The sequence below is a fragment of the Hyperoodon ampullatus genome (assembly GCF_949752795.1).
Source record: "Hyperoodon ampullatus genome assembly, chromosome: 2".
NCBI lineage: Eukaryota > Metazoa > Chordata > Mammalia > Artiodactyla > Ziphiidae > Hyperoodon > Hyperoodon ampullatus.
Genome location: NC_136915.1, coordinates 149,791,890 through 149,817,087, shown reverse-complemented (window position 1 = coordinate 149,817,087; position 25,198 = coordinate 149,791,890). Strand labels below are relative to the sequence as shown.

The window sequence follows — 25,198 nt, the reverse complement described above, 5'->3', positions numbered from 1 at the left end:
AGCAGCTGCCTGCACTGGAGGGAAAGGGATTTCTTTGGAGGGAGAGAATAAAGGCGGTGGAGGTGCCTACAAGCAGCAGGGGACGGAGCTAGAGGGGGGAGGGATGGGAGGTGGGGGGGAAGGGTGGGGGCAGGGCTGTATAATCTGCCAAACCCAGTTCTTTAGTGCTAAAGGCAGGAGGAGCAAATTGGGACCCTTAGCCCAGGGCACCCTCCCCGCTGTGTGTTTACAAGGGCAGAACCGCTGATGGAGGTATAACAGGGAGTCCTTTGGAGCTAAGAGCTCGGTTTTTGGTGTGCGTTTTGTTTTTATGAAGCAGGTTCTCTTTTTTCCACCTGTGAGAGTCCAAGGGAGTGTGTGTTAAGAGAAAAACCCAAAGACCTGTGCCCCACTCCCCCAAACAGATCCACAGAAGCTATTTTCCGATCATCGTTCTGGTTTTTAATGGGGTGGCTCTTTCTAGCCACCACAGAAGGGAAGAGGGACCATCAGGTAGATGGAAACAGGGCGTGGAGTGAGGGAGCCAGAGACCCCTTCCAGATAGTGCGATGGGACATGTAGATTTATAAAAGGCCCCCGGCTTCCCCTTGATCAGTAGGGAATCATTGCAAAAATATCTCCCTTTACACAAAACTTAGATGTCATAGTGCATTTCCCCAGAACATAGTATTCACATTATTGAAAACAGTAAGATTCACTATTTTTAAAATGCAGAGCTGAAAACATAAAAATAAATAAGAACATTCTAGGCCCTGAAAGCCCAGAGAAACAGATACATCCATTCTCAGTAGCAGGAGCAGCTTGGAGGCTAGAGAAGTTCAGAGTCTTTGAGGTCCAAGGTGGGGTCCAGGGGAATCTGGGCCCCTTGAGATGATGTCCAATAGCAGCCTGAGGCTTTTCAAGTCTTTTAGATTCATAGCAGCGACTCCAGGAGGCTTGGGCCAGGTTTGGAGGATGAGAAAGGGGAGAGAACCTTTGAGGAAACAGAGGCTGTGTTCTCTTACTGCTCAGATAAATAAGGAAGGGCACACTCTAGAAGACAATTCCCAGGACACCCCAGGCACATTAGGGGGGTGCCACACTCCAGTTTGAGTGGTTGGTGGAGATGGGAATGTGTATGTGAATAAAGAGTTTCCATCCCCACCTTGGCAGGAAGGCACCAATCACAAAACTTCCTCTTTATAGGAGATGGGCGCTGAGAGTGCTCTTTCCGGCTCTCTGTGGCCCTACTATGTGTACAAGAAACAGGTAACCTGGACTCAGCCTTGGGCCTTCCTCTCTACTTCTCTACTCATTTCCCTTCTACTACCTTCTTGGTCCCATGCGGCTGAAGACATTGAACCCTCAGTGTACTTCACTTGCCCACTTCCCACATCCAGCCCTCCCCAGGGCTCAATTGCAAACCATCCCAGCCTTCTGGGCTGGGATGCTGGTCCTGGGAGGCAGGGAAGAAGGCATTTTCCCCTCAGGGTGCAGCCAGCTGCATCTTAGAGCCAGCCAGGATGGGGCAATGCCCCACACCTTCAGCTGAGCTTTGAGCGGACCCCCAGTGCCTGTTGGTAGGTCTCTGTCACCTCCTGGCAGTCCATCAGGGAAAAGCAGCTGTCCCCCAGGGGGTCCTGCCGCCAGCACCTCACGCCCCTGCTTCCAGGGCCCTCTGAGGGGGGCTCCTCAAGCCCCATGAGGTTGTCCACAGACACACAGCCCCGCAGTGGGGGCTCAGGGAGCCGTTCGGGCAAGTCCAACTGGTCAAAGGACTCAGAGGACAGGATGCTCTCCTCACTCACTGCCCCCGAGGGGCGGCTGGCCCGCGCTGGAGGGTGAGGTGAGGCCAGTTCATCCAAAGAACCGAAAGTGGTGTGGGTTGTGAGCTCCAGGGCTGCGTGGGAGAACTTGCCGTTACGTTTGAGGATGCCCTTGCGATGGAGCAGCAGCCCTGAGGCTTGGGGGGGCGTGTGCTCCATGGCGTCCCCACTTACAAACACGTCCCCTGCATCCAAGAGCTCCCCAGACTCACTGGGTTCAGGAGAGGAGTAGTAGCCGGATTCCCGCTGGCGAGACTTCTTGAGGATGCCCTTCTTGGGGAGGAGGGGGGCAGCCTGTCCTGAGCTCGCAGGGACGGGGCCAAGCTCAGGGTCCTCCCTTGCCCCTTCCGAGGAGGTTGATGCCTTCTTCTTGAGAATGCTTTTCGGCAGCTTGAGGTTGCCCTTGCCAGGGCGAGGGGCGGCGTCAGCAGCTGGGTCCCCCTGGAGAGTCTGGGCCATGTCATTCTCTTTGCGGGACTTCTTGAGCGAATGCTGGCGCTCCAGGCCAGGGGCGAGACTCCCGCCTCCAGGCGCATGCTGCTTGAAGAAGCTGCAGACCTTGGCCCCGTTCTCCAGGAGGGGGCGGGAGGACCGCCGGAGCCAGTCAGCCACGGAGGCCCGGCCAGAGTCGCTGCCGGTGCGCCTTCCCTCGTGCACAGCTTCCTGCTCCCCGACACGGGTGGCGTAGCCCCAGTTGACCCACCAGTGACTGGCCACATCCTCCAGGGTGGCCCGGCGGGTAGGGTTCACCATTAATAGCCACCGGATCAGGCCACAGGCGTCTGAAAGAAGAAGGAGAAGGGTTTCAGATCCATAGCCATGAGCATGGGCACCCACAGTCCCCCTCACTGGCTTACCCCCATTTGTGCTACGACACTGCTCACTCCTGTGTCAGATATGCCACTCCCACCTAGGGCTCCATACACGCCGCAGCCCAGGCCGGCTCCCCAGTCTCCAGCTTTCCTGGATTGACTGTCGGATTTCCTCTTCCATCCCACCACCCCTCAGGACCACCGCCATGTTTATGTGTTAGTGTGTATCCTCCTTTGCTCCACTGACATGCAACCCTCTGAGGGCAGGGACTGCTCAAGAGTAAACCAAGGTCCTCACACCTTTCTTCTTGCCTTAAACATCGTACGTGAAAGGACAAAAAGATTTCTAAGGACAAGGACAAAAGCAGTAGGAAATGAGACAATTGTAGCAAAGAGGATCTAAGCTAGACCTTAGGAAGCACTTTCCAAATATGATAAAGCTTGCCCATAAAGGAAGGAAGGGGCTATCCCTTCCTTCCTCAGAGGTCACAGACATAGGAGGCAAAGAGATGACAGCAGGAGTTGAGGTGGAAGGTACACTCCATCTACAGTGGGCTGCCCTCTTCACTTTACTGTCACTGTTTAATTCCTGCCTCAGGAATGAGCAAAGGACACCCAGCACCTAGATGAGAACACCTACACCTCTCACTCACCAGAGGGTTTAGGCGGCTGCCGGTAGGCCCCATTGCTGATCTGTTTCACCAGCGTCTTATGGTCCTGCCCATCAAAGGGCATGGAGCCATGCACCAGGATGTACAGGAGAACACCCAGGGACCAGCTGTCCACCTGAGGGAGAGAGAGGATCAGCCAGGACCTCCTCATGCCACAGGCTAGAGGGCTTCCAGCCTCACCTTTATTCAATACCATGGGGAAAAGGGAGCCCATGTTGGAGAACTCAGAGCCCAGTGTAGCTGAGGACCACCTCCTTCTAGTACCCAGGGGCAGAGAGGGTGACACTGCAGAAGGGACTGAGGTTCATGGGGAGAGCTGCTGTCATTTGCCTCCCCTTGGCAGGAGCAGCCACAAACACAAGATCAGTGACGAGCTCATCCCTTCTGGGCCAGGAGTGGTGGTTGTGACAGATACCATCCCTCCAGGGAGGCTGGCTGGGGGCTGGGAAAGGAAATGGGAATGTGGAAGGTGAGGGGCACAGAACCAGACTGGGGGTCAGAAGACTTAAGCTCTTGTTCCAGTTTTGCCACTCCCGCTAGAGACCCGGCCACAGACTACTTTGGTGGGGAAGTGAGTTTTTTGATCTGAGAAAGGGAATAACTAGAAAGCCAGAGCATCCCTCTCTCAGGATCTAAGCTGAGGCAGGCTGGCGGAGTCCAGACACTTACCTCTGGGCCCGTGTAGGGCTTCCCGTTGACGATTTCGGGCGAGGCGTAGAGGGGGCTCCCACAGAATGTCTGCAGGAACTTGCCTTGGTGGTAGAGGTTGGAGAGGCCAAAGTCAGCGATCTGCAGAATTGGGTCAAACACAGGCAGGGGTCACACCAAGGCCTGTGTTGTTCTGTAGCTCCTGGTCTGCCCCCCGCCAGACCCCAGGGAAACCCAGGCCCTAGCAGGAGGAAAGGGTGCCCATGACCCCTACCCCATACCGGGCACCACCAACACAGCTCAGGCCGTGGAAGAAAGAGCCCTTTGGAGGTTGTGTCAATGAGGAAAGCCTAGGCAGAGGTGTCGGGGAGCTCCAGGGTCCTCACTGTTCCCCAGGCCCCTTTGCTCACGCTGTACTCTACTCCAGGGATGCTCTCTCTGCCTGCACACATCCTCCTGACCCAGCAAGCCCACCTCCTCCAGGAAGCCTTCCATTGCCCTGAGATCTCCTCCTCCCATGAAGCCCTACAATTTGCAGCGGCTCACGGTGGCCCCTGCTTGTCAGTTCTGTCTCCTCACACTGCCACATCAATATGCTTCCCATGCTGACCTCCTGCCCCCACCCTCCTGCAATTCCTAGCACAGCTGTGACCCATGGGTGGGACTAATGGCCACTTATTGACTGAAGGAAGGGTCTACCAGTTGGAGGGGGACAGACAATGTCTCATGCCAATGCCATGAACCTCAGAAGCGAGCTACCCCATGACTTGGGCTTGGGCTGCCCTTCCCAGCAAAGAATGCATCTCTCTGCCCACACCTGGGCAGGAACGTAGTGGCGGGACTGGGGTCAGCCCAGTATAGCTGAGAAGCAGTACTGAAGGAAGAACAAGGATTACGGCCATGGTTATAGCCCAGGAGAAGGGATCTTCTTACAGGACTTCCTGAGCCCTCTGATATTGAGGGTTTGAGGGGCCCCAAGCCCATCTTCTCATTCCTCAGAAAGACCCTTCCGCCAGCTATCCTCAGACAAAGGCTCAGGTCAGTGCCCTTTTGCTCCCAACCTCTTCATCCCCAGCAGGGGGCCATGTGTGCCCAGGGTGGGGAGAAGTTGTTTATGAACTCTGGCTCTTTCATTTATGGGTTTTATTGGCCTCCTATCAAGCAGTTATCAGTTGAAGCCTATAATGAGGCAGATGACTGGTGCAGATGGGAAGGTTCGTGCCTGCCTGGGTTGTGTAGATTTATTGGCTCTGGCTTCCCCCTCCCTGGTCAGCATCAAAGAGAGCCCCACCTACTCCGGGAATTGGTAAGGAAAATGAACTCAGTGCCAGGGCGCCTCAGGGCACAGGTCAGGGGCCACTGGGGAAAGGACTATGATCTGGGTTCGGGAAGATTCTGAGGAGGGTCCGACTGCAGAGTCAGAGCCCTTCCAGGTATCTGCAGGGGCCAGCCCTTGCCATCTCCCCTTCCAGCCCTGAGACCTGAGTTTATCACATCAACCTGAACTTCTCAGGCCTAAATTTAACTACTTAGACATGGGAATTCAGCAGCTGCAGAAAGCAGGAAGCTGGCTCTGGAGTGCTTGCTGTGGTGAAAGGTGCTAAAGGGCTACCTAAATTGCGGCAGATTAAAGTGCACGTGCGTGCGTGCATGCATGTGCATGCATGCAGGTGGGGAGAACTCAGGCCATGGCCTCTCCGTGCTAGTCCCAAGGCTGTGAGCAGAAGCCAACCTTAGATCTAGACTCCTTCAGCCTTGTGACGTTAAGAGCACTGGTCAGGGAGTCAGAAGACTTTGGTTCTAGCTGAGGCTCAGCCACTCGCTAGCCATGGGACCTTATGCAAATCACTGCTTATCGCAAGGCCTCAGCTTTCAATCCATAGAATGAGGTACTGAAGTGGATGATGGCTAAGGTCCTTATCAGTACCCATATAAGAGTCTGAGCTTTGCTCAACTCCTTCTGGAACCCCCTAGGGGCTTAGAGATGCTTGGCAAGGGACAGTGCAGACAGGCTAGGGAGGGGTAGGGAAGCAGCTTTAAACAAGAAGTGAGGCTCACCTTGATATTTCCACTGGCATCTAAGAGGATGTTCTCCAGCTTGAGATCCCGGTGGACAACCCTGTTCTGAAAGAGGGAGGGAAGAGGCTCAGGGGAAGGCCACCAGGGAGGGAAGGACATGAGGACCTGGTCTGGACAGTGAGGGAAACACAAAGGGGGCCGAGTGGGGGTGAGCACAGGTAGGTGGGGAGGCCCATCTTTACTGGTACATACTACAACAAATCGTGGTCCTTCCAACCCCAGCCAAGAGACTTGAAGCCAGAGACACCAACATTCCCTAGGCTGAGTCCAGAATTGAGTCTTGCCTCTTTCGATCTCCCTGTGTGATCCTGGACCAGTCATGGAATCTCTCTGGTGAAACCAGCCCCTGAGCCCCAGGGACCACCCCCTCAGCACAGGGCTGAGGCAGGTGCCGCTCACCTGGTGGCAGTAGTGCACGGCGGAGACAATCTGCCGGAAGAAATGCCGGGCTTCGCGCTCGCTGAGCCGCTGCCGTTCACTGATGTAGTCGTATAGGTCGCCCCGGCTGGCGTACTCCATGACGATCACGATCTTGCTGCTGCTCTCAAACACTGGGGCAGAGCAAGGCAGGAATGTCAGGCCCCTCCAGAGTGCACTGCTCCCCACTAGGGAACACGTAGCACTCCCAGGCCCCCAAACCAGACAGCACCTCCCACCAGAGACATCTGCTAATGAGGCAGGACAGTGCCCTCTGATGCTCCCAACACCTTCCAGTAGCAACGAATTAAGGCCAAGGGAACTGGCTCACCCTCCCTTTCCTTGGAAGTTCAGGCTTCTGAGGATTCTTAACACTACCCTGGAAATTCTGAGACATCACTGGATGAGAATGAAAAACGAGGCTCTCTGGTTCAGAATCCAGTACTTTTTTGTCTCGTGACCTTGGGCAAATCTCTTCTGGATACATCAGTAAGAACGTAGGTTTGGGATTTGAATCCTGGCCCCATCATTTACTAGCTGGGTGACCACGGCAAGTTATTCAATCAGTGTGCCTCAGTTTCCTCATCTGAAGAGGGATAATGATATCCCTCTTCAGTCACAGAGCTGGGGCGAGGAATAGATAAAAGTTAGTCACAGCTCTCAGGCTGGCTGAGCAAGCAGGTGTGGGCTCTGACATACAAGCAAGCACTCAATAGACTGTACCTACTGTTATATTTATTATCAGCATCCTCATGCATAAACTTGAAAAATAATGCCCATAATAATGCCTGACTTGAGGATCAGAAGAGGGATAAAAGTATGAAAGTGCTTTGTAAACTGTAAAGTACCATGGAGAGCTGAGATATTTATCACCCTTAACATCTTTGACTTCCCATCCAGAATATCCAGGCTGGGGCTTTGTACATAGAAATGATCAATAAATATTTGGTAATTAATTGACTGGCCGGGCTCCTGGCAGCCAGCCTACTCCAGCTGGCTCATCTCCATGTGAGGAAGGGGCCCTATTGCCACCTCAGGCCTTGTCTTGCCTCCTGGAAAAGTAGGGAATGTCTGGTTCACCAAACTGGCCCTTCAGCAGGGTGTGTGTCAAAACATGTATGTCTGTGACATTGCATCTTTGTGTCAAACGAGTCCTATGAGTTTGGCTTGCTCAGCCAGCCCCAGAGAGATTACTGTCTAGCCTGTGAGAAGGAGCTAAGAGAGGAGGCTTCTCCCAAGAAGAGTCCCAGCTCCCAGGCAGTTGTATACATGGTTAGGAGGACTGTGCTTTTTCCTAGGGGAGCACAGTGGCCCAGACTGCTGGGGGGTGCCTAGCTGAGGCTCCACCCCTGTGGTTCTCCACATCTCTGCAGGATGTGTGCAAACTTTGTGCTGTAAAATTGGGGGTCAGGAGCCAGCCAGGGCACATTCTGGAGAGCAGCTATGTTAGAAGTCAGTTCTCAGGACTGCAGCCTTCCCCCCAGTCCATATCTCTTGAAGTCTGTGGATGGGGATGGATCTGGGGGAGCTCTACCAGATACACAGTAACTATGACACCCCAACATCTGCTGAATCTGAAGGTGCAGTAAGTAGCAGCTACATCCTAAGCTTCAGAGCTCAGTTCCCAGACCTAGCTGTAGATATGGGTGGGGGGAAGAATTCACACACACACACACAGCCCAATCACCAAGGTTAGCCTGGCTTAACCAATATTCTGTCATCTGCCCACTCCTCCCTGGGGGAAATAAACAGAGAAACAATTAGCCTTCCAGCCACCTGCTGGGGCTCCTCATGGGAAAGAAAGGCTCAGGCCACAGGGCCATGTCAGTGGCTCTGCCCTTAGTCTTTCTCTAAACAGAACTTGAGAGAGGAGACCTCTCTTTCTTCCTACCAGGGATATTCAGACTGAGGGCAAAGCCACAGGCTCCCTTTCCTCCTTCCTGCTGTTCCTGCCATTCCTCGCTTCCTGTCTAACTGATATTACGTGAAGGCTGGAAGCAGACAGGTGTGTGTGGGAGGCTGCTCCCCCTCTTTCCCTCATCACCCTCTCTTGCTCACTTTGTTGTCTGGGTCACAGGGAACAAGGCAGCTGGAGTGGAAAGCCAGCACCGATGTCAGAGCAAGAGGAGGCTTCAAGAGACGAGGAGAAGTAGGAGCCAGCCCCATGGTGGGAATGATTCAGAGGACAGGAGGCCTGGCTCTTGGATGTATGAAGAAAAACAGCACCCACACACCTGAGACGCGTGCAGGTCCCCGTATGTTTCATCCTCCCCCAGATTGCTAAGGATCTCATTGGTCTGGGGAGACAGTGTTCCAGTACGGAAAACCTAAGAACAAAAATGCCTACAATCTGTGGAGTTCCTCCCATGAGCGGAGCACTTGGTGACATTTAATTTGAATTTTTTTTTTCGGCAGTGCCACAGGGCATGCGGGATCTTAGTTCCCTGACCAGGGATCAAACCCGTGCCCTCTGAGGTGGAAGCACAGAGTCCTAGCCACTGGACCATCAGGGAATTCCCTGGTGACATTTAATTTGATCTTTGCAACAACCCTGTGATGTAGGTGGGATTATCCCATTTTACAAATGAGGAACTGAGGCCCAGAGACTAAATTAAATGAGTTGCCCAAAGTCATATAGCTGGGTTTCAAATCCAGCTTTTGCCCAAGCCTGAAGCCTGTGTCTTTTTTACCTCTGTGTCATCTGTTCCGACTGGACACACACACACACACACACACACACACACACAGAGCTTCAAATGCTCTGTCTCTGTACCTTCGTGGATGGCAATGACGTGGGGGTGGTTGAGTGACGACATGATCTCAATCTCTCGCCGAATGTGCATCAGATCTTGCTCATCTTTGATTTTGTCTTTCTGGATCAACTTGATGGCCACCTGGGAGCAGAGAATGGAGCAGAGTGAGGAGAAAGGTCTGGCACATAAAGGCGTCCCTGAGGACAGTATGGGAGCCCTGACCCTGGTGATCTGCCTACAGCTGCTACAAAGGCCACAGCGTGCACGCAGAGAAGCCTCTCCATCCTTCACTGGGGCGGGCGGCAGAGAGGCTGGAGGGAACCTTTTATGTTATATATGTTTTACCACACACAAAAAAATCACCCAAAAAAGTTATGAAAAAAATGCTAGTCTCTTCGGTCTAGGTAAGTACTGTCTCTCCCCCTGCAACAAACAAACAACTAGACAGTTAAACAGAGTCCTCCGGGCTTTGCTATCTTGTCCGTAAAGGTGAAAATGCCATTTAAGGATTAAACTCTCTGGCTGGTACATGTGGTGGGTTCAGGAAGGGTGGAGGGAGGCAAGAGGAAGTGGAGAATGAACTGCCAAGAAGCAGTTTAAGCAAAGCTCTTAGAGACTGAGGCATCTCGCCCCCTTCTCTGTTCTACCGCACTGAGCAGCGATGGTGACAGAGTACCAACAGCGCATGCAGTGTGTGGGGAGGACACCGCGTGGTGAGTCAGGGGACCTGGGCCCTCCAGGCTCTGTTGCTGTGCTCATGGGCAAGGCCCATGCCCTCTCCCAGACTCGTTTTCTGTGAAATAAACAGGTTGGACTAAGATGTCTGGAGTGCTTTCCTGCTTTGACTCTGTGAAATGACCATATAAATGCCCTGGGGCCCTCGGAGGCTACAACGCTGGCATCAGGTGCTGGGCGGGTATGGGGTGGGGTGTTACAGGGCTGGTCAGTTCCTGACAAGTCCTGTCCAAGGACACAAATGGTAAATACAAGACTTCCCCTTCACAGGAGCCGGGCAAGTTATGAGAAATCCCAAGGCACAGGCTGAGGAAAACAGCTCCTCGTTCATTTCCCAGAAGAGTTCGCCTCCCCTCAAGGTTCAAAAGGAGGCGGAAAAAAGGGAACCCAGAGCCCAAGGGGCGGGGCCTCTAATCCCCCTTTCACAGGGCTCTGGAGGCAGACAAAGGCTTCCGGCTCCGCTCCGGACCGCGGGCCTCGGGCCTATGTCCCCCTCAGACAAGAATGCGGAACAGCCGTAATCCTGTAAGAGGAGCAGCTCACAATGCCCTGGGCCTGGTCACCCCGGCAACGGGCCAGGGATGGCGTGCCCTCCACCCCGCTCCTCCCCTGGAGCTGCATCCATGAAAGAGGGGAGGCCCGGCTCTCTCGCCCTCCCAGAGCAGGGCAGGGAGGACAATGGCAGCAGGAGGGACGGTCACCATGGAGTCTCCTGCCCAAGCCCCTGGAGGGGCCCACGCTGCAGCTGCAGGGGCCGGGCTGCACCTCAGGCGCTCTCTTCACGCCCCCCACCCCTTCTGCTCCAAACCACCCCAATGAGCTAAGCAGAAAAATCCCTGGCTTAGAATTGACCAGGGGGTGGGGATGGGGGGAAGGGGCTTAAATCCTCCTCCAACCAGCCTGGAGCTTGGTTCCTGAACACCTCTCCATACCCTTTTTCTCTCCCTGAAGGGGAGATTTTATGGATTAGTTCTTTTCTCTGTGAATTCTTTGTTTTAAAAATCAGACAATACAGTGAAGCTTCAAGACAACTCTTGTTGCTCCTAATTCCAACCCACTAGAGCCACTAAAGTCTCTCCTACATATAAACTCCAGAGCTGCAACTGTCTTGATATATCAGATAATATTCTAATAATTTTTCAGTTATGAATTATCACTGCAGAAAAGAATTATGGTCTTATAACTGCAAAAAATGAACTCTAGGTACCAATGAAAGAGAGTTGTCATTTGTACATGAGGACACACCAATCCAGTGGCAACTAAACGTGTTTGCCAAGACTTTAAAGGTTATGATGATTATAAATATGAACATAAATGCCTGCACTGAAACGTAATTGCATTACTTGGTGGTGGGGCTCAGGGCAGGCTACCCCAAACTGTCACTTTGGCATGTGGATGATTTCGAGCTGAAGACAATGAAGGCTCAGCAGACTCAAGAAGAGCTTTTCATCCCTCCCTTAACTGCATTAAAGAATTTAGATAGGAGGCTTGTACCGGAGAGAGCGCTATTAGCAGAGATAATTTTTTTCATCAGGAAGACTTATCTGCATGGCCCAGCAAACATTCATCTACCAAGCATTTGCTCTTCCCATCTTTCTGTGAATTGCCTTCCTCCCCTTTCAAGTGCCAGACCCCTACCCCCTTCTCCTTAGCTCAGGATGGCATGTAAGCCTCAATTGCCAGACTGTTGGGGAGCCACATATCTGGGGGGGTTCCTGTACATGTGAAATTAAATTTGTTTTTCTCCTGTTAAAAAAAAAATCAGACAATAGATAAAATGTCATGAGCTCTTCAGATAAATGCCCATAAGACTGAATTAACAGATAGTAAAAAAAAAAAATCACACGTAAATCACATACCTAGATAATGAAACAAACATCTGAGAGCTTAAGATACACACATATGCAAAAACTAGGCATATCTTGGATGTACAGTTGTACACATACAAACATATACAATGAGATAAATCATCGTGGGCCAGGGAGCAGAGCTCTAAAGAAGACAAGGCCTAAAAGAAATGAGGTTTCAAAAAGATAAAGGGCTCTGAGGGGTTCTAGAAGGAGTCCCTGCATGGGTAGAGGGTGTACAAGTTGAATCCTGAGATCTATTTCTTTCAGCTCTGGGAGTGTACGATTTTAAATCAGAATTGTTAATCCTTAGTGGACAGTTCTGTCCTCCTGCAAGCTCATGCTCTGGCCTCAGGGGGTGAGGTCAAGGACCGCCCCCCCGCACTGTCTATATTAGGTCTTAGGAGACCACAGCTTGGCTGGCACTTTCCAGGAAAGAAACAACTTAGGTCATCATGCCTCCACCAGTCCCCAAGCAGGTGACAGACAAGAAGAGCCATGTATCACTGCCCTGGTGGGGCTGGGCCACTGTTCCCCCATCTATCCTAGTCCCACTGGACAGACCTCAACTGTTTACTGGTGAACACAAATCACAAATACATATTTATTGGTTAAGTCATTGGGCTGATCCCTGACTGATGGGACCAGTGCCCAGATAAGACTTTCTGCCCTTTTTCCAAGGCATGGGTGGAGAGTCACCCATGTTTATGAGAACTCATTTTCAGGGACCTTTGTTCTCATCTGCAATCTAGTTGAGCAACCACTCTTTAGAATTAAAATATAGTGACTAGAGGAAAGGAAGAGAAAAACAATCGTTGAATGGATCACCCAGAGGTAGGAAGGCCACCTCCCTGGGGACAATCCTGGGTCATCCCGTATAATTATTAATAGTGCCCCTCTTACTCCACAAAGTATTCAAGTTGAGATGTTATATTATACAGCCACCCTACTCAGAGGGGGCAGGAAACAGAGGCACAACAATGACAATATAAATGTGAACACCAGATCAGTGGAGGGGTGTCAAGAGCCCAGGTATCTAGTCTTTATTTGCCCCTTTGGAGCTACGTAACTCAAGACAAGTCACTTAAATGATCCTGTTAACTGGCCTGGCTAGTTTTAATGTCCTCATCTGAAAAATAAAAGGACATTTATCCTCCAAACATTTGCTGAATGCCTACTACGTGCCTGGCGCTATGGTAGGTGCCTGGCGCTATGGTAGGTGTTGGGGATTCAGACAAAAATTGGATAGTCCCCGCGCCAAGGCCCTTGGTCCAGTCTCGTGTGATGAACATGACGGTTGAGATCCCTGCCTGCCCAGGGGCTCCAGGAGCACTGGAGAGCTTCCTTTGCCTGGAGGGGCAGGGCAAATCACCCCTGGGAGAAAACTCTGTTTTAGATCTTGAAGGAAGAGTGGGGTTTGCCAAGCCGAGGTGGGCAGGCCTTTGAGGGGGGCAGTGCAACAAGGGCAGAGAGAAAGGTTTGAGCACAGGCCAGAAAGAAAGGAAAGGAACTATATACGAATTTGCACATTAGGATCTCTAAGCTCCCTTCCAAACTCTAGCATTCTCTGCTGAGCTTCTTCAGAAATGGGTCACGTGCTACTATGCCAGGAAGGTGCTAGCCAAGGATTGTTATAATAGGTTTATTCAGAGGCCCCATGCTATATCTATGTTTACCTGCCTGAGCAAAATTCCTACTGATACCAGCCCACCTGATTTTCTTGCCCCTGTGGCCCTGCATGCTGGAAAGGCGGCAGGGCTAACTCCTTATCCCATTTTGTAAATGGCAAACACTAAAGTCCAGAAAGGTGACTCTTCCGAGGTTCCTCAACATATCAAGGCTGTCAGGACCCAAGATGGAGGAGTGTTGCCTGGAGAAGCCAACCACCTCAGAAGACAAAAGTTCCTTGCAGATGCTCTGCCCTGCCTCCAGCTCCCTGCCTCCTACCCCTGGAGAAGAGAATGCCCCACACCCTGCCATGGGCCAGGCTGTGCAGTACCACCAGCCACCCTCATCCCACTTACAGATATACAAAGACGCTGGAGAGATGGGCACTGGGGCTCAATTGGTTAAACACTGCCTTCTCTCCTCCCAGTCCCCACAGGAACTCAGATCAAGAATAATCTGGGGCTTCCCTGGTGGCGCAGTGGTTGAGAGTCCGCCTGCCGATGCAGGGGACACGGGTTTGTGCCCCGGTCCGGGAAGATCCCACATGCCGCGGAGCGGCTGGGCCCGTGAGCCATGGTTGCTGAGCCTGCGCGTCCGGAGCCTGTGCTCCACAACGGGAGAGGCCATAGCAGTGAGAGGCCCGCGTACCACAAAAAAAAAAAAAAAAAAAAAAAAGAATAATCTGGATTCAGGAGAGGATGGCAGAAAGGTCTTAGAAAAAGAAGATCTAGAGGTACTGGTTTCAGGTGCCAGGAGAGAGGGTACAAGCTGGGCATCTCTGGTCATAGCTATCACCCAGAGTTGGAGCCAAGATCCTTGACTCCTTTTTGGCCTTTCACGGAGCAGCTGCCTCTGGGAGGTGGGGCAAGGAGCTGGAGGATGACCCATTTAGATAATGGAGGAGAGGTTGGGCTGGGCTGGCCGGGGCTGGCAGAGTGGGCATGGCTCACCATCCCACCAAGTCTGCCAGAGAAACAGGCTGGGAGCAGGAATGGGCTCTGAGGGGAAGCTGAGCTGCTTCCCCTAAACCCCATGCTGTGCCCACCCTTTCTTTGCCCACTCTGCCAGGCTGCCAGGCAAGGTGCTTCCCTGCCCAGCCCTCTTGTGTGGTTTGGCCAGAGCCCAAGGACAAGAGTCACCTGCAGCTGGAGTCTCCCTCCCTGCTGCTGAGCAGGCAGATGCAGGAGGAGCTGGGAGGACAGCACCACACAGAAGAGGCCGCTGGCAGCTGGCCAGGCGGGAGCCCTTCTCTGGATCAGGGGCTAAAGGAGAGGCTGGGACTTTAAACAAAGTAGAGACCAAAGGGCTTAGGGAAGCTGAGCACAAGCCATTCTCTTGCTCAGGGCAGGACAGACCCAGGGTGGGGGGACTCTCCCTCCCCCAAGAGAGGGAGGGTAGGACCTCAACAAGGCCAGCCTTGCTGGGATAATAACACTGTGTGTGTCAGCTACTGTGCTGAGCACTTTACATATATTATCTTATTTAATCCTATGAGGATCCCACGAGGTAAGAATTATTATAATCCCCACTTTACAGATGAGGAAACTGAGATACACAGAGGTCACAGAGCTGGTAAGCAGTAGAGCCAGGATTTTGAATGCTTGCACTCTGATGCTGAGCTGAGCAGTCTTCCTGACAAAGTAAAAGCCTTGAATGTAGTGTAGCTCACCTACTCGGGATCTCTCGACATTGTCAGTATGTATGGGGTTGGGGGTTGTTCCCAGTGACTCCTCCCACCCTCAGCGCGCCTGGAGCTCTGGGAAAGAGCTAGCTGTTGGAATGACAAAGCACACTGAGGCAAGCCTGGGCTCAGCCCAAAGCCAACTCCCAGTCCAAGACTCAGTATTGGTCATCTAGCGCCTGGGGTGGTCAAGTCAGGAGCCTATGTTGCAGGCATGCCACTAGCCAGCCACAGAACATGTCACCTTCCCTCTCTGGATCTCAGTGTCCCCATCTGTCAATGAAGGAATCAGACCATCTCAGTCATTTTCAAACATTTTGAAATCCCACACAACAATCCAATATATGAGACAGAAGCACCCCTGCCCCAGATCACTGTCCCCTTGGACTTCCCTGTGCTCCTCATGGAGTAAAAATTCCATGCAGATCAACCTAAAGGCTTTGGGGGACGCCACCGTTCCAGGGACCCTAGCAGGTGTTTTTCTTTTTAGGGGAGGGGTTGTCAGGAGAGCTGTGAGAGTCAAAGGAGGAAATGCCATGTGGCTACCAGGAGTGTAGTCAGAGCTAGAAGATCCAGAGCAAATATTGGTTTTTCCTTTAATGCCCTCCTGGAGGAGCCATTAGTCCTGCCCACCTGCCCCTCCCTCCGGACAATCCCATCTGGCCCCTGAGAATCCTATCCAGGCAGGGTGGGAATACGAAATGTGGTGGAGAGAAATTGAGATGGAAGTCACCCAGCGGGCTTTCCTCTGAACCTTCAGTTCAGTTTGAGGGGAGGCTGTGGGCTGCTCCCAAACCCCTCTCCCCCACTGAAGATCCTGAGGCACCAGGTTGGTCTCTCTTCAGGGAGAAGAGTGAAGAGACAGGACTGGGGGTGTGGTGGGGGGAGGATTCCTCTCCAGAATTTTGAGAAACCGTTAGCAGCGTGTACAGCTGCTCTCCAAGGAGGAGGGAGACCCTGAGCAAGCTCCCAGCAGAAGTACAGGGTGGTCTATGGATCAGGGAGCTTTAGGGCAGGTCCCACTCCTCCTGATATCGGCTCCCTGCATACAACAAGAGACATGAAGCCAGGGAGAACCTTCTGAATTCTCTCTGTTCTGATGTAATAAGAGCTGGAATCCCTGCCTACAGCCACTGAGGTCTGAAAACTGAAAGCTGGTTTATCTCATTCCAGAATCAATGATCTCTCTTTCTCTCTTTCATACACACACAGAGACACACATGTGGTGACCCAGGTCAAGAGCCTAATGGGATTTCTGAACTTCAATCTCAGTTTCCAGGCCACCCCAGTCCCCCCAATCCTGTCTGCCCCCCAAAAGAGGCACGAGCCACAAGCAGCTATTTTCCAGCTGAGCCCCTGACAAAGCCTGGGCCCAGCTGTCTCCAGCCTGGAGCCTCACCGGGCCCTCACACTTTATAGAAAGAGAAAGAAAAGGAAAGCCAGGAAGTACATGATTGCCCAATAGCTGAACCTGGCAGCAGGCAACTCGGGACCGTGCCAGGTGTTAGCAGGAAAAACATACTCGGTCCTATTTATGAGGCCATAATCCACTCCCTTTCCCCAGCATCCACTCTCCTTCACCAATGAAATGACTTCTTGAATTTCAAACCAGCTACTGGCCGCAAAAGCAAACAATCTGGGGAGGTAACTGCTGCCATAGCTGATAGGGCAAACCATGGCCACCCACGCAGGCACACACACATACATGCACATCTCATAACCAGCACCCATCTGGATTTGGCAAAACAATCCCTAAACCACCTGTCCTAAAAGGCTTGTTAAAATACAGAGTATTTAGGGCCTTCCCTGGCGGTCCAGTGATTAAGGTTCTGCGATTCCACTGCAGGGGCCACAGGTTTGATCTGCATCCTGATCCCACATGCCAAGCCTGCAGGGCGCAGCCGTCCCCCCAAATACAGGTTATTTGGCCCCATCCTACACCTTCAGAATAAAATCCTCTGGGTGTGGAACTAGAGAAGAAGTATTTTAAACAAGCACCCAGGTGATTCCTATGCACATTAAACTCAAGTTTGGGGACCATTGTTAACTTTTGGCAAAACTGCTATCCCTCCGGGGCTGGCCTTTTCAAATATAAATACCAGTTCTCATGGCGGTTTCTATTGTCAGCAACAATTTAAATTCATATTTGTATCTCAGTCTATCCTCATGGCAGCTGTGAGGGAGGCTGTGTTTTCTTCATTTTTGCAGAAGGGGAAACAGAGTACAGAGATAAAGTAAATTACACAAGGTTCCACAGATTACTACTACTATACACACACACGTCCCAAATTAACAGGACACATACCTGAAAAGGCCCCAAACCCAAAGGTATCTTGGGGCACAGTGGATCTTTCACCAGAGCCTGGTTTCACATTTACCAGAATTAAAAACCCATCATAATGAAACTCTGACTCAATCTTAGACTTGGAAAGGACCTAAATGTCAAACCCACCCGCGCCCCCCGGGAGGGGGTGATATCTCCACAGTATGCTGGGCTGCCAGACTATTAGAACTGAATTGAGGAACTGGACACTTCATTCACTATTTCATTCAACTACACTCATTTACTAACCCCTTGCTAAGATCAGGTGCCTTCTACCTTCTCTTCCCCTCCCACTCTATTGGATAGTCTGTTACAAGCAAAATTCCACTTAAGTCTCATCGTCTTTAGGAAGCCTTCTCATCTCAGGACACCTTTCGTCCTCTATGCACCCCGCCTCACTTATTAGGCAACCATCACTTGCTGACCGGAGTTGGTGGGGTTCTCAGGTCCACGACCATTGTCCCTACAACCATGGACAATTTCTACAGTGAACACTACCAGCACCCCATACACATACGCAACCTCAGCGCGGTAAAGACTGAATGCGGGCAAGTCCACCGAGCAAGGCACTAGCTCCCGGCCCACCCTCCATCACCCGCCGCCTGCGGCTAAGTCCCGAGCCCGGCCGGCTGGCGCCGCGAGAGGGAGCCGCACTCACCAGGCGCCCCGAGCTCTCCCGCGCCTTCTTCACCTTCCCGTAGGTCCCCTTGCCCAGGGTCTCCAGGAACTCGTAGCGGTGTCGCAGGTTGTGCTTGTGGTGGTGCCGCTTCACTGCCTGCTTCTTCATTAGGGGCTTGGGCGACTTGAGGAGCCCTTCGGCCAAAGGCCGAACGAGCTCCGCGGCCAGGGCAGCGGTGGCCGAGGGAGCCGGGCCGAGGCGCCGGGGGAAAGCCAAGGACTCCATGGCGAGCAGGTGAGCGAGGGCGGAGGAGGAATCGGCTGCGCGGAGAGAGCTAGAGCCCGGGGCGCCTGCCCACTCCCGGCGCGAGAAACCACAGCCGTACCAACGCGCGCGACCAGGCGCCGAATTCCAAGTTGTTATAAACGCCCTGAACTAGAGGCTCTGGCCACACCCGCCGGCGCCCATTGGCCTGATCGCTGGCTGCGCGTGACCAGGGCCGCCAGCATTGGCTTGCCGCGTCCCCGGCTCCGCCTCCTCCCGGAGCGGCTGGGAAAGGTGTCAATGGAGCCCCTCCCACCTGGGCCCCTGAGGGGCAGGCAAGGGGGAATACCTTACGCCATAGGCGGCTACGCTGGGCAGGGCGGAGATGTTGGGGGGTTGTTGAGGGGGGTTGGGTGAGTGGCGGCGGGGGTTGATACCACTGGGGTCCAGAAATTTTGAGGGGCCCTGGAACAGCTCTTGCCCCTGAGAGGCTCTTGGTCCTGGTTAGAGGCACCTGTTGTCTTTCCATTGTGCTGTTCTCAGTTAGCAAGGGGCAATCTGACGGTACTAGAGGTCACCAAAGTATTTCCCCATCCTGAGTAATTTGCTTCTCTCAAGTCAAAATCTGTAAAGTCACTTGACCACTTCTTTAAGACCATAAGGAGGAAGGAGGGATGGAATGGGATGGAGGCAGACTCTCAAGTTGGAGGGCTAGGGGAGAGCTGTCTCAGGGTTCTGAATTCAACTGTCTTCAGTTGGATCAACCTTAATTGTATCCCAGAAATGCAGTTCTGGAAAGTTCTTACTTCTTCAGCAAATAAGGCTTCTAAATTTGAGTGGGTCCCTCAAGATGTGGTGGAATTTACGAAGCATTGGGAGGAGGTGGAGAGAAACAAAGGGAGACATTCATTCATTAAGAAATATATTACACTCCTACTATTTAACTTGTGTCCCTAAACCTGTAAATAGCTGCCCACTCAAGTTTTCCTTTCTGTGATTTTGGAGCCAGGTAGGTCATGACATATGGCTTGGTTTTTAAGGCCTGGAGCAGAATCCCCAGGTCCAAAATCCCCATACTGAGTGTCATTTAGAGTGAAATGAGGATATCCACAGGCTCTCCTGCTTCATCTAGATGTGGAGTGTAATGGGGAGAAAGGAACATTTCCCCTTGAGTCTTCATGGTAGCTCAATCCTGTGCCCAAGGCCACACAACTGGTGAGAAACTGGCATAGCTGGGATTCAGAGGCCTCAGGAGGATGGTGCCTCCAGCTGTGTGTTCAGGACATGCTGAAGATCAAGAAGGACTAGATCCCCAGTGACTGAAATTTATATTTAGTGTCTGCCCACTTTCCCACTTCCACTGATCCTTTCTATTGTGAGTTAGGGATGGAGAATGGGGCCGTTGTCTTCCTTTATAGCTGGAGAGGATACACTTATGCAGGAAACCAACACTGCTTCCCCAAATCTGGAGACCACAGGAGGTGGTAGCCAGTTTGGCGTTCTTCTCTCTGCCGACCTCCCCCGGGTTATCTGTGAAAATAGAATGAGGCCCAGGTGAAAGTTCCCCCGATGTGCTCTTTCCTTTCCCCAATGAGATCTGCATCCATTCCTGGGGCCCAGGTACCTGGGACCATCTAGATAGATTAGGGCTCTCAAGAGGAAGCATGGGTAATATAAGAGCAAGTAAAGGACTGAGTGTTAGGAGCCCTGAGTTCTAGTTCTGACTGGCACCAACCATGTCTGTGGCCTTTTACCCTATCACTTAGTCATTCTACAAATACTGGTGCCCACTAGGTGCTGGCCTATGGATATGATGGTGCCAGGGTGGACATGGTCTCTGAGAGTTCTCAGTCTAGTGAGAAATAAGCAAATCCTAGACAGAGGAAGATGTGTCCACAATGGGGGAAGAACAGAATGCCCTTAGGGTATATAACAGGAGGGAGCCCCTAGCCCAGAGAGGAGGAGGTTGGTCTGGGGCAGTTCCCTGCAGACAGAGCCTTTTAAGCTGAGACCTGAAAGATGTGAGACAGTTAGCCAGATGAATCAATATTTTCTCATAAGTAAGATGAAAGAATCATACAGATGAGCCTAAAATTCCCTTTCAAGCTTAATCAAGACTTCTATGAAATCTAGATTAATCTAGACCTAATCTAGACTCCAGGTATCCCTAACACTTAGCCCACTGCTAGGCACAAAAAAGGCACTCAAAAGATGTTTATGAACTAAAGGAATGCATGTGCAGTGGAATTCAAAGGCTAAAGTGATTTCCCTCTGTTCCCAGCTAAACTGACTATTGCGGGGGGGAGGGGGGGAGTTGGGGGTAGATCTTCCGTACCTCTTGGACCTTCCCCACCCTCACTTCAGCTTCCTTTGATCAGAATGTGAATCCCCATTTAGGGGGCAAGCCATGATAGCCAAAGTCTGCAGAGAAAAGAGATCTCAGTTCCAGTCAAGATGCAGCCTGCCGGCCTCTAAGGAACTACAAGAGAGGGCTTTAGTGATGAATGGACCTGGCTGCTGTCTGCCTACAGCAGACAGGCCAGGGAGGCAGACAAACAGACACAGAGCTGGAACAGCATACAACTCGGAAGTGATCTTAACTGCTGAAACTCAATGCTCAGATTCCTTAAAGGGAGACCTGGTCTGTCTCAGAGTGAGAATGCCTGACAGAGAATCTGATTACGTCAGGGGACTTGGCTGCCGGCAGGTATTGGGGAATTCCTGGGTCATGTGCTCGGATGTGCCCAGGAATCTGGGCTGAGCTGAGCCATCTCAATCCTGCCTGCCCCACCAGCCAGTTGCGGGGTGTTGGGGGGAAGCCTACCATTGGTGATCACTGTGTGAGGGGCTCTGGGATTAACCATTTATTGAGCCTACTAGGTGCCTCGCTGGGGAGACAGTTAGGAACAAATATCTGTGCCAGTCCTTGCACACTTCACAATCTGTGTGTGTCTGTGTGTGTCCAGACCAGCAGAAGAGGATGTTAACGTGGCTCAGAATAAGGACTGCTGTGATGTGTGAAGTGCAGGGTGCTCGTGGGAGGGCAGGTGAGGGATACCAAGGCCACGCTTTGGGGTATTTCTACTGAAAAAGAAATACATCTAAGATGACCCTTGAGGGGCAACTAAGAATTAGCTTCCTGCTCTCAGGAAGTTTACAGGTTAGTAAGGGAAATAAGATAAATAAAGTACCATCTAATCCAAAGCAGGAAGTGGGAAGGCTGGGGCTTCCCTGGTGGCGCAGTGGTTGGGGGTCCACCAGCCGATGCAGGGGACACGGGCTCATGCCCCGGTCCGGGGGGATCCCACGTGACGCGGAGCGGCTGGGCCCGTGAGCCATGGCCGCTGGGCCTGCGCGTCTGGAGCCTGTGCTCCGCAACGGGAGAGGCCACAACAGTGAGAGGCCTGTGTACCGCAAAAAAAAAAAAAAAAAAAAAAAAAAAGTGGGAAGGCTCTCAAGACACAACATTGTAAGTCAACTATACTCCAATAAAAATTTTTAAAAAGTAAAATAAAAGCTAAGAAGAAGGTTAGATAGGTGGTTTGGTCAGTAGCACAAATTTAGGGCACAAGAGAGGCACTTAAATTCTTGAAGGAACTTCCCTGGTGGCGCAGTGGTTAAGAATCTGCCTGCCAATGTAAGCGACACAGGTTTGAGCCCTGGTCCAGGAAGATCCCACATGCCACGGAGCAACGAAGCCAGTGCGCCACAACTACTGAAGCCCGCGCAATGAGAAGCCCGCGCACCGCAACGAAGAGTAGCTCCCGCCAACCCCCGGCTCGCTGCAACTAGAGAAAGCCCGTGCACAGCAACGAAGACCCAATACAGCCAAAATTAAATAAATAAATAAATTTATTTTAAAAAATGCTTGAAGAAAATATGAAGGAAAAAGTTTTGAGTGTTAACCAAAAAATAAGCAACTTCTTGCAACTACACTATGTCTGGTCTCATACCATAAATTTCACGTCCCCATATCTACACTGTTAATCCAGTCATTCCGTTGGAGAGATGAAAACAAACTATAATAAATTTAAACTATGTATGTATTAAAACAAAAAAGACAGGTACAAAATGCCACGTGGGGCTGAAAGGATGGGTCTTATTCTGGCTCAGGGGTTTGAGGGAGGGCCTCACAGGAGGCCAGTTGGACCTTGAAGGGAGGGTAAACTGTGATGAAAGACCTTCTGGGATGGGGTGGGGGTGGGGTAGGAGTGAGGGGAGATGCTGAGGGAGTAGTGGGGGCAGGAAAGTAGAGGGCCAGCTAAGCACTTTCTGGATCTGATGATCTGCAGGGGAGCTCCCAGGCCCTAGAGCATCTCCTGCCTTGGGATTTATCTCAGTATAGATGCCTTGGCCCCTCTTTCCATTTCTCTGGAGAAAGGGCTGCTGCAAGCTAAAGGGCTCAGCTTACCACCTCTTGGCCTGAGACCTCAACCATTATATTTCCCTTCCTCAGAGCTCTGAGCTACAGCCCTCAGTAACTGACACCCTCGGGTGGTGGACAATATGGCCTTGAAGGTGCTGACCTTTCTTTCTCAGGGGCTGGTGGAACTGCTTGGTTAGGAACCTGCACGTTAGAAGTGGCCCTCCAAGATTGGGAGCTGGGCATCCGAAAACAGGATTGTGAATTCTGAAAGTCTCTGGCAAACTGAGATGCTTGACTCAATGCTGCCCTCTGCTGACCGAACTAAGCCTAGCAAGTTTTATGGGATGCCCGATGCTGTGACCACAAGTGGTCTGCTTAGGCAATTTGTTCATTTAATGAGAAATTTGTTCATTTCATTCATTCATTCATTCAACAAATATGTACTGAGCAACTACAATAATAGGTATAATGTTATCCGACATTTATTGAGCCAGCCCTGGTTCTAAGCATCTTAGATACAGTGTCATGTCCAAGACCACTCAGTCCTAGCTACGAGTAACACAGCTGGGAGGCAAACCCTGTCAGTCTTACATCACAACTCAAGTCCCTAAGAATCACATTGTCTTGTGGTGCCCACATGGGCTTCGGAAACACAAGATGGAACTGGTGAGCCGCTTACAATATAAATTTAGTAAGCCTTACCAGGAGTTTGGGGAATTTTGTGCTGCAAACACTGAAAACAGTCCCCAAGCTCTCAATTACAATGGGAAATTGAATGTTATTCACAGGCCAGTCCTGAGAGGGATGTGACCAAGGAGAAGCTAGCTCTTCTCCCCAAGCCAGAGAGTTTGCACTGTCTCCCACCTGGAGCAGCAGGGAAATTACACACAGACGGACAGGAGTCACGAGTCCTGGGTTCCAGGGAATTCCCTGGTGGTCCAATGGTTAAGAGTCCGTGCTTTCACTGCCGAGGGCCCGGGTTCAATCCCTGGTCAGGGAACCCTGCAAGTTGTGTGGTACAGCGGAAAAAAAAAGGAGTCCTGGGTTCCAGCTCCTCTTTTACCACTACCCACATTGTTGGTCATGGCCAAGGACTTTCTCTTTGGGGTGCAGTTTCCTCATCTATAGAAAGGGATTTCGATAAATCAACTCTGAGTTCCATTTCAACACTGCTGTAACTTCTCTGCAATGTTTAAGTAGGGACAAATTAGGAATCTCAGTCATGCCTGTTCTTTTGCCCACCTGGCAACTGATTCCCTCACTACAGGACACTCAGGAGCCCCATTCCCGCTCCCACCCCTGGCATGATGTTTTGGCTCAGGAGTCTGACACCCTGGGCTCCAGGCTCTGCTCTGCCACTAACTGACTATGACTATCCCTTATCTCTCAGCAACTCTCTGGATAAGAATTATTCTCTTTTGCACAGCTAACACACTTACTGTGTGCTAGTCACTGTATGAATGAATTCAGTCCTCACCACAATTCTATGAAATAGGTTCTAACATATGATTATCCCCGTTGCACAGATGAGGAAACTGAGACACAGAGAAATTAAATACCTGCCCACGTGGGGTTACAGAGCTGGCAAGTGGTGGAGCCAGATTGGAGCCTAGGCAATCTGGCTCCAGAAATAGCATTCTCAGCCATCATACTTTGGCTTGGAGAAGATTCTTAATTTGCCCAAGTCTCAAGTAGACTAAGCTCTCTACGTCATAGTTCACTCAACCTGAAACATGCCTCAGGACCCCTCGTGGGCTTGCTGTGGGATGAAACAAGATGTGAAGCTGTCAGACTGATGGTTTCCTCTCAGTCTGCTTGGGGTTTTGCTGGGCTCTGGTCCTCCCAAGTCCGCTCCCCACAACCCCCATTCTGGCTGAGACCCAAGTGTGTGTTTGTGTGGATGGGAGCTATGACAGCAAGGGGCTGTCCCCCTGAGCTACAGCTGATCTGATCTAGGACAAAGGACTGTTAAGATAAGTTCAGCGCTAGGAAGTGGTCATTGAAACCACCCAAGGCTGGAGCTCTGTGCTGGGGGAGGGAGGGAGCAGCCCCTCTTGGGGGAGAAAAGGAAGGGCCTTTGAATTACTCTCACTGCTTGCTTTTTAATGCCAGACAAGGGTTCTTGCTGAGAGTTGGGAGGTGGGGTGGGTGGATATTTGTGTAGCCTTAAAGTCTAGGGCTTCTAGTCAGTACTTTGGAAAGGGGTCTCCTTAACCCATTGTTAACGGCAAAACAAAAAGAGCTCCTTTTCTGCCCCTCACTTCTATATTCTTTTCTCAATCTCTGAGGTTGTGTAATTCCCATTGCTGTGGGGTTGGGATGTAGAGGGGGGCACCTATGCTTATGACTGGGACAAAAGCTTTCATGGGATTCCTCCACTGGGTACCCAGTCACCAAGTACTTTCCACCAGCTAACCCTGGTGTACTGTTGCCATTAGCCATCTGAGATCCTTGATGGACCGAGATGGAGAATAAGTAAATAAAAATAAACCCCTATCATTACAGTGGTC

At 51.6% G+C, this 25,198-nt stretch overlaps 1 protein-coding gene across 2 annotated transcripts; it reads right to left on the bottom strand.

Moving 5' to 3' along the window:
• Positions 1–1,523: 1,523 nt before the first annotated feature.
• NUAK2 (NUAK family kinase 2) lies at positions 1,524–18,364 on the bottom strand (the record flags this gene model as incomplete). Of its 2 annotated transcripts, none has more annotated exons than XM_079698026.1 (7): positions 18,098–18,364; positions 9,206–9,326; positions 6,415–6,566; positions 5,995–6,060; positions 3,958–4,077; positions 3,271–3,403; positions 1,524–2,587 (listed from the first exon to the last, which is right to left on the bottom strand). In XM_079698026.1, exons 1-7 carry the CDS (start codon positions 18,341–18,343, stop codon positions 1,524–1,526), a joined length of 1,902 nt encoding a protein of 633 aa, XP_079554152.1. In that variant the 5' UTR covers positions 18,344–18,364. The 2 variants fall into 2 exon arrangements, with proteins under 2 accessions (XP_079554152.1, XP_079554153.1); XM_079698027.1 differs by having other exon boundaries at positions 6,415–6,620; positions 18,098–18,301.
• Between the last annotated feature and the right edge of the window lie 6,834 nt (positions 18,365–25,198).